Source organism: Nannospalax galili, unplaced genomic scaffold (genome assembly GCF_000622305.1).
Source record: "Nannospalax galili isolate Female #2095 unplaced genomic scaffold, S.galili_v1.0 scaffold996, whole genome shotgun sequence".
In the NCBI taxonomy this organism is placed as follows: domain Eukaryota; kingdom Metazoa; phylum Chordata; class Mammalia; order Rodentia; family Spalacidae; genus Nannospalax; species Nannospalax galili.
The window spans coordinates 830,708-838,886 of record NW_008339436.1 but is presented as its reverse complement, the minus strand read 5'-3'; the positions used below and the strand labels follow the sequence as shown (position 1 = coordinate 838,886).

Sequence of the window (8,179 nt, the reverse complement as noted above, 5' to 3'; positions counted from 1 at the left end):
CTTTGGCTGCCCAGTGGTTCTAAAAACCCTCATTTACTTCTTTATCTAAGAGACACTTGCTGGGGTGTCCAGGGCTAGCCTTTGGTTGAGATCTGAGCCAGACAGGCCCAGAATCTGCTCTTGGGGGATAGGAAGTGGAAAGGAGGGCAGCAGCCCCCTAATGCCATCTAGAGCTGGCTGAAACTTCTCCCAGTTGCCCAGCAGGAAACCCAGCTCCAATCTTCCAAGGAGTGCTGGGTGTTGGCCAAGAGGAGTTTTGAAGGAACCAGCCTGTGCCCTCGTCCCTGATGGGCACACTTTCAAGAGGGGACTGGAAAGGGAGGGAGAAGTGGTGAATCTTTTTCCTGGCCAGAGCAGAGGCAAACAGGTGGACCAGGTTATCTGGACAGAATGACTATAAGGGATCATGACAGGAGTCCCTGACAGAGCAGAGGAGCACATTTTGCTGGCACGAGGTCCCACCTAGACTCCAAACGTCCATTTTCAGGACCCTAGTCACTAATCCCAGAAGTGGGGAAGTGGTTTGGGATCACCAGAAGCCGGCAGCCCCTTCCTCTTCCTCTCATTCAGTATACATACTGAGCTTGGAAGACTCATGGGCAGTTCTGCCTGGCGTCTGGCAGCTTTTTTCTTGGGGATGATGGGGAACCGAGCCCTGTGCAGGGCGACACAGGACCCCTTCCCCTGTCTAGGGGAGGTCCCTCCCCCTGACTAGGGGAGGTGGGCCTTCAGGACAGAGAGGAGGCTGGGTTCAAGTCCCCCGTGTGTATGCTGGAGGGTCGCCTGCGGCAGTGGAAGAACCGGCGCAATGGCCTGTTTGTATAGGGCTGGCCCACAGGGCCAGGCGCAGCGCGTGGGCACCGCGCGGGTGTAGCCCATGTGCGGGGATAGGGCGCGAGCACCGGCGTGAGCGCATGGTGCGGGTGCAGTGCGGGTGCAGGCGCGGGCGCAGGCGCGGGCGCCGACGTGCGTGCGAGAGGATCCACGGTGCGGGTGCGGGGTGCGGGCGCAGTGCGCGTGCAGGCGCGGGCGCGGTGCGTGTGCGATTGCAGGAACGGCGTGTGTAGGGTGCGGGTGAGGCGCGTGCAAGGGGCAGCGGGCGGGGCGGGCGCGGCGGCGACAGCAGAGCCCGCGCCTCTGCGCGCGTAGGTGTGCGGCGCGCTCCTGGCGGGGACAGAGCGAGCAGATCTCGCGTGCGCTCGCCGCCCGGCGCAGCCCAGCACGGCCCCCGCCCGGCGCCGCGAGCCGAGGTGTCTCCCGCGCCCGCGCCCGTGTCCCCGCCGTGCCCGCGAGCGGTAGCCGGAGTCGCCGCCGCCCGAGTGCAGCCGAGCGCACGCCGAGTCCGATCGCCGCCGCCATGGCCACCACGGTGACCTGCACCCGATTCACCGACGAGTATCAGCTCTACGAGGATATTGGCAAGTAAGAGCCTGGGCGCGTGCGAGCTGTCCGGGACCCCGGGGAGCGGGGACCCTTCAGCGCCTCTCGCTCCGCGCGCACTGCGGCCCCGCGCGCCCCCGGCTCTTCGGGCTCCCCGCGGGGCCCGGGACTCGGGGCTCTGGACTCGGCGTGGCGGGGGCGGCAGCAGGTGTCCCGAGCGCCGGGCAGACGTGACGCATTTGGCGGCGGGGAGGTCAGAGAGGAGCGGCACGCGGGGGCGGCTGTGGCGCCCAGGGCGTCCCGAGGGGTCTGCCGTTACCCCAGGGGGTCGTCCCCGGTTTGAGCGCGCGGTCCCCACCCCCTACCCGAGTGGCAGCGCTGGCGGACCCGCTCGGCGACTGCTCCTCGTGTGGCCCCATCTGCGCTGGGGCGGGGGGGTTGCCAGCGTGAGAGCCGCTGCTGCCTTGGGTCCCTTGGAGAATCTGGGTTCTGGAGGATCCCCCCCCCCCTATTTTTCTGGAAGCAAGAATTTGGAGGGGATGGATGAGGTCAGGGAACCAGGATCAGGCCATGGAGTGGGGGGTGAGGGAGTGAGCCGAGGAAGCGGTTGGGCCTCTGATTGATTTCAGGGTCATCGAGGCAGAGGGAGGCTGGATTCTGGAGCGTTTTTTCCTCTATGGTGGGAGGGCTGGGGGAGGGGCTTGGAAGGCGTATTTCAGGTAGGGCCTCCTGGGGAACAGGTGCCCTGGCTGAGACACTGCTCCGCAGCATGAGCGATGTGGGGTGAAGCCATGATTTGGAGCGTCCGGACCTGGCTTTGTCCGCGGGGTGGGAGACCTCAAAGCCCGTTGGGGGCCTCGTCTCGGGCCTGGCGGTCTTCTGTGATTTAAGGTGGCTGTAGGGGCATCCTTTGGGGCTGCAGAACTCCAGAGCCAGGTCCTCCTCCCCACTCCCTCTCCCCTCCCCCGTCTCTCCTGCGCCGTGGGGGCGCTGGCGAGATTTCCTCTTACACATCCAGCAGCAAATCCTTTTTTTCCTTTACTAAAAAAGCGTCTGAAAGCTTGTGGTGGGCGAGGGACGCTGATCATTGATAATTGTGGAGTGCCCAGCTGGAGGAGTGTGGGGGTGTGTGCATTCCCCACTTCTTCCTGCACGTGCCAAGAGGATTTGGGTCAGGCCTGGGGGGGGGGGGAGGTGAGGAGCCAAGCGGAGTGGCAGGAGGAAGCCTATGCAGGATGGCAGGGGGTGAGGCTGGGTGGACCTGGACAGCTATCCCAGCCTAGAGGGCCCAGCACCGTTTCACTCCGGCTGTGTGCGCCTCTCAGTGGACCTCACGTTGCAGGCATAAAAGCTTCCAGGAGCTGGTGGGGGCTGGGGACCTGTAAGGAAGAAGGGGTGGGCTGGGAGTCCTCGGCTGGGGGTGAGGCAGCCTCCCCAGGTAGACCGGATGTCCAGGGTTAGGGGAAGCTAGCTCTCCATCTCAGACTCAGATGCTTTGATGCGTGCTCATCGGAGCCAGTTGCCCATCTCCTCCTGGGCTATATTCTGTGCTGCTGGGGCAGGTGGCAGCTGTCGATGTGTCTGATTCTCTGAGGAAGACAGCAGCAATGGGAAGTCTCTCCTTCCCAGGAGCCTTCTTGTCGCCTTTTCGGTGTGCCCAGGAGCCTGCACTCCTGCCCTGGGCCTCCAGATGTTTTCCAAGAAGTCCCTCTCAAGATAAAACTTGCTGTTCTAGGGGGCTCTTTGCCTCTCAACTTTGGTGTGAACCGTCCCTGCCATGAGCAGCAGCATTAGGCAGCCGCCAGCAGCGACTGATTATTGGATCACTGCCACCCCCACTGGGGAGTGGGGGCTGAGGGGTGACATTTGCAATAGAGACAGGTGAGGACTGGAACTGCCAGCTCCTCCCTAGGTAGGCAAGAGAGTGAGCGCTCACAAGAGGGAGGCTACAGGCAAGGGTGAGAAGGGAAGCCTGATGTGGAGGAGCCATTGTGACCTGGCACAGGAGAGGAGGCACCCTAGGCAGGAGCAGTATGCTCAGCCTAGCATACCTTTGTGGAGACGACTAGGCGCCAGCCTGGGGGTGGGGGTGGGGGGCAAGGGGAGCTATGAAGGGGAGGGCACCCTAAGGCTAAGTTGTGGGAACAGCCTACCCCTCCTCCCCCCTCAGTGGCCATGTTGGCTAGTTGTTGACAGCGCCTGCCTGGGGCACAGTTGGTGTTGCTTCCCAGGCCCAGGTAGACGGGTCCAAGTTTATTTAAAGCCATAGCCCCTGGCATGCAGTCAGGAGATGCTGAGTCCCCTGCTTGGTGGAAGGGCTGGTCACAGGCCCACAGCTGCTTTTGTGTGTCTGTGTGGCAGCTCTGGCCTTTCCCCTCCCTTCTTGGCTATGTTTGGTCTGGATCTCCCCTTCTTCCCCAGGCCTGGGGCAGGGGTCAGGTGGGCTGACAGAAGGGGTGGCTCTCTGGTGCCTGGCCTCTGCAGCGCCTCAGTGTGTGCCCTTCTGGCGGTTCATAGGCTGGGATACAGTGCCCCCCAGGATCCCAGAAGCAAGCACAGGGCAAAGTAGGAGGACACTCAGTCCACATGATCAGCCTTAGGATGGTTTGAATTATTTTCTTATTGGATATAGTTTAAAACTTCAGAAAGCCCAAGAATAATAAACTGAACACTGATTGGAAAATTTTTCATCATTTTGGTTTTAAGTTCTATCTTAAAATGATAAGAAATAATGTGTTGCAAGTAAATATTAAATAATCCATTTTCCTCTGACTTGGGTCAGGCATTGTATCCTTCACTACACTCACACACAGATACAAGTATCCACACTAATTGTGATTCTTCCTGTTTGTCCCTGGTTTTGGCCCCATTCCATCTAATTGTGTTGGGGGTGACTTGAGCCTGGTGCACCAACACTGGCCTCAACAGGTAGGGAGTGCTAACAGGTAGAAAGTGGTTCCACCTTCTGGATTAACGCCTATGAATTTTCTACTTTCAGAGTGGTTGTCTCATTAAAATATAGATGATTTCTCTAGAGACAAACAGCCTCCATACATTTTTGGACATAATTGTAGGAGTCATGGACCCCCTCCTATTTAGGGGGAGAGGGCACAGGGCTCACAACCCATAGTTTAGTTACTATTTGATGTTTTGTTTTGTTTGTTCTTTGAGACAGGGTCTCACTATGTAGTCCTGACTGGCCTAGAACTTATTATGTAGATCAGTCAGGCTGGCTTCCAACTCATACAGACCCACCTGCCTCTGCCCTGAGTGCTGGGATTAAAGGTGTGTACTACCACATCCAACCCTACTTATACCAGTACCTAAGCCTGAGCAGTGAAGATTCAATGACCTTCATCCCAGAAACTTCCACCATTCCTCCCCCACACCCCAATAGGCCCAGAATTGACCTTAATGTGTCCTTGACTCCATCTGGTGGTCCCCAGTCAGCAGAGGGCAGGCTGGGATGCATGTGACCTGGCCACTCACTGGGATCTTCCATGTCAGCTGTTGGTACTTTCTTCTGACAAGCCTGCTCTCAACCCATGGATGACCTGCTAGGTAGATAATAAACTTAGGAAATTCAGAGCAGATCAGTTTTGAAATCTCCTGTGTGATGCCATTTGCCAGGGAAGAGAGGGACTGGCTCCAGGAAGAATGTTGTATTTGCTGTTGTGTTTGCTTTCTCCCTCCTTCCCCTGGAGAATGCCAGACCCTGTCTGCCTCAGGGCCTTTGCTAGGACTGCCCTCTATCTCCTGGCCCCCCTCTCCTCCCTCTCCTCTCCTCTGACACCTCTGTGCTTTGGGGCCCAGACACTTACATACCTTAAAGCCTGACCTGAAACCCCTGCCTGGGGCTGAGTCACAGGGCCTGGGGGTTGTGCCCCCCTCATCCAAGGGGAAGGGTGAGTAGACCTCTGGCCTTTGCCTGCTTGCCTGGTCTGGGGAAGCCAGAATGAGTCCCGGTCTTGATTCTCTAATATAGGGTAATTTAAAAAGAAAACACACATGCTGGGGTTGTTGGCAAGATGCACATTAAGGTGACGCTAGTTTAGTTACTATTTAATGGTATTTTTATACCATAACCTACTTTGCTGAGAGCTAAGAATACATCTGCATGCTCGCTGCCGGACTCTGTTCTGGTGACAGTTGCCTGCGCTTCAGTGGTGTTCCTGTTAACACACTGGGTCTGTGGAATGAGCACTGTGATTATTTCCAGTTTACAGGAGAGATGACCAAGGGGCACAGAGAAGCCCCATCTCCTGGTGAAGGTCACACGGGGTCAGGGTTCCAGTCACCGAGTTTGCTCTGGACTCCAGTTCTGCCTCTTGGAGCCAATGAACCTCCTCTCCTCTCTGCTCCTGAAGTCCATCATTCTGCTGGCGGACTCTTGGCCAGTTTGTGGTCTCCTCTGACCCCAGACTCCTCGGGACCACACCTGTCCTCAGCCAATGGACTTCCTACACTGTCTTTGTGTGTTTCCAAACCCAGGGCACTGCCAACATCTCCTCTGTGAAAACGTCACTTCTTTTTATCACCTCTCCATGACAACCAACACTCTGACCCCATTTGAGATCAGCAAGACTTAAAATTTTTATTTTATTCGTTAAAGAAATTACTAGTGCAATATAGCCTTGTTATAAAAAAAAGTCAAACAATACAGAAGCATACGCAGTAAAATGTGACCTTTTACTTCCAAGCTCCCTCAGTCCCAGAGGAGCCAGGACTGTAGGTGTAAGGATATGTATCTATGTACAGCTATTACACGTACATATCATGTATGTGCTTTTAAAACATAGATGGACTCACTGTGCTTGTGAGCCTGCCGTTTCTTTGCCCTGACACTTCTCCATGACAACTCCTATGTCAGAAAGTCTGTTGGGACCAATCCAGCCATTCATTCGTCCTCCCTCCCTGCCTTCCTCCCTCCTTTCTTTTGTTCTGTACATGTTCATGTGGGTTGTACATGCACGTGTGTGCATGAGCACATGAAGGCCAGAAGTTGATATCAGGCATATTCCTCAATACCTTATCTTCTGAGAGTTTCTGAGATTGTTCACCTTATTTTCTGAGAGTTTCTCTCACAGGGACTAGACGGCTGGCCAGCAAGCCCGAGGGAGCCTCCAGTCTCTCCCCAGTGCTGGGGTTACAGGTGCATTCAGTGCACCCGGCTTTTTACAAGGGTGCTGGGGATCTGAACTCAGGTTCTCATGCTTGCATGGCTAGCACTTTACCAACTGAGCCACCCCCCCAGCCCCCTCATGTTAGGAAGTCTTTCTGCTGGGCATGGACTGTGCCAACTTTAGAAGAGCGATGGGTACACAGACATAAGCCATATTTTTAAATGAAAATTTGGCCCTGATCCTCTGATCTGTGGTGGAGAATGAGCAGACCCTGCACTGGAAGTCAGGGCCTAGGAGCTCATTAGGAGGGTGTGATGGACTGTACTCTCAGTGCAGCTCTGGGGTTTGGCCCGGAAAAGTGCCCTCCTTGGATGTTTGCCAAGGTCAAGGTCATTGGTGCTGAGGAAGTCCCAGCTCTCCCTTAAAGGAATCATAAGGATATATTCTTTTTTTTTTTTTTTTTTTTTTTTTTTTTTTTCTGAGACTTCTCCAAAGTGGAGGGCAGGGAGATGGTTTTTTTCTACTAAAAAAAAAAAAAAAATCGTCGCTGAGCATGGTGGTGCACACCTTTAATCCCAGCACTTGGGAGGCAGAGGCAGGGGGATCCTCTGTGAGTTCTAGGCCAGCCTGGTCTACAGAGTGAGTTCCAGGCAGCTGGAGCTACAGGGAGACCCTGTCTCAAGAAACCAAAAAAAAATCATCATAAGGATGGCTCTCTTTATTTTGTGCCATTGGCTTTTAAGAGTCATATTGAGCTACCCTGGAATTTAGCAAGTAATTTAGTAGAAAGGACCAGGTATAGATCAAAGTGCAAAGTCTGCCTGTGGAAGAGAGAACCTCTTCAACTTGAGCTCCCTGATCCAAGCAAGAAATACGACCTTTCTGGAAATTTCGAATATATTTTCAAAAACTAACCCTCTTTTCTCTCTCTCCTACAAAAAAGAAACCTGATTTGATTATTTGTAAAGTGTCTTGATAATTTATTTTCCCCCCTTTTTTGAGACAGGGTCTCATCTAGCCCAGGATAGCCTCAATTTCATTTTGTAGCTAAGGCTGGCCTTGAATTCCTGGTCCTCCTGCCACCACCTGGGATTACAGGTGTGCACCATCACACCCAGCTTAGTAAAGCATCTTTTATGTTAGTGTAGAAACATAAAATGCAGTATGTATCACCTTGGTTTTTAGAACATTATCGTATCATATAGCCAGAGTACATACAATGATATGTTTTATTCATATGAAAGTCTGAATTTATCAACAATAAAAATGTGCTTTCATTGCAGAGGTGGTGTTGCTGGTTGTCTATCTTGGGGCGACTTTTGTCTCCTGTGTCAGAGTCACAAACTTGATCAGGACTCAGCTGCTTTGTGTGTCAACATAATGTTCCTAAAATAACGAAATTATGATTCTTTGTTCAGCCAGATACACAGTTTTGTTGAATTCTAGAACAGATTGGTGAGAGCCAGCCAATGGTTAAGGATCATTTTCTAGGATGGATCGAAGTCCACAGGTGCACCATCGGATCTTGTCTCTCGTCTTTGTGAGCAGCATCTTAAGACTGGAGGGAGAGGGCGGGCTCTCCTCTTGGGAGATGCCAGTGTGTTATGGTGTGCTGATATGTACATTGAGTTAGTGCCTTTTCCAGCATGGAGCCGATGCATTCGAGTGTTTACCAC

The 8,179-nt window shown here is 54.0% G+C and overlaps 1 protein-coding gene across 10 annotated transcripts in view; it reads left to right on the top strand.

Moving 5' to 3' along the window:
• The first annotated feature begins 1,153 nt into the window (after positions 1-1,153).
• The window catches only part of Camk2b (calcium/calmodulin dependent protein kinase II beta), a 100,381-nt gene continuing 93,355 nt past the window's right edge, over positions 1,154-8,179 (top strand). For 8 of the 10 annotated variants that reach the window (XM_008834077.1, XM_008834076.1, XM_008834075.1 and 5 more), the window contains exon 1: positions 1,275-1,422. In XM_008834077.1, the coding sequence (XP_008832299.1) occupies positions 1,358-1,422 (65 nt within the window). In that variant the 5' untranslated portion in view covers positions 1,275-1,357. Of the gene's footprint in view, positions 1,423-8,179 lie in introns of all 10 variants that reach the window. The other 2 variants (XM_008834071.1, XM_008834078.1) reach the window with 2 other exon arrangements.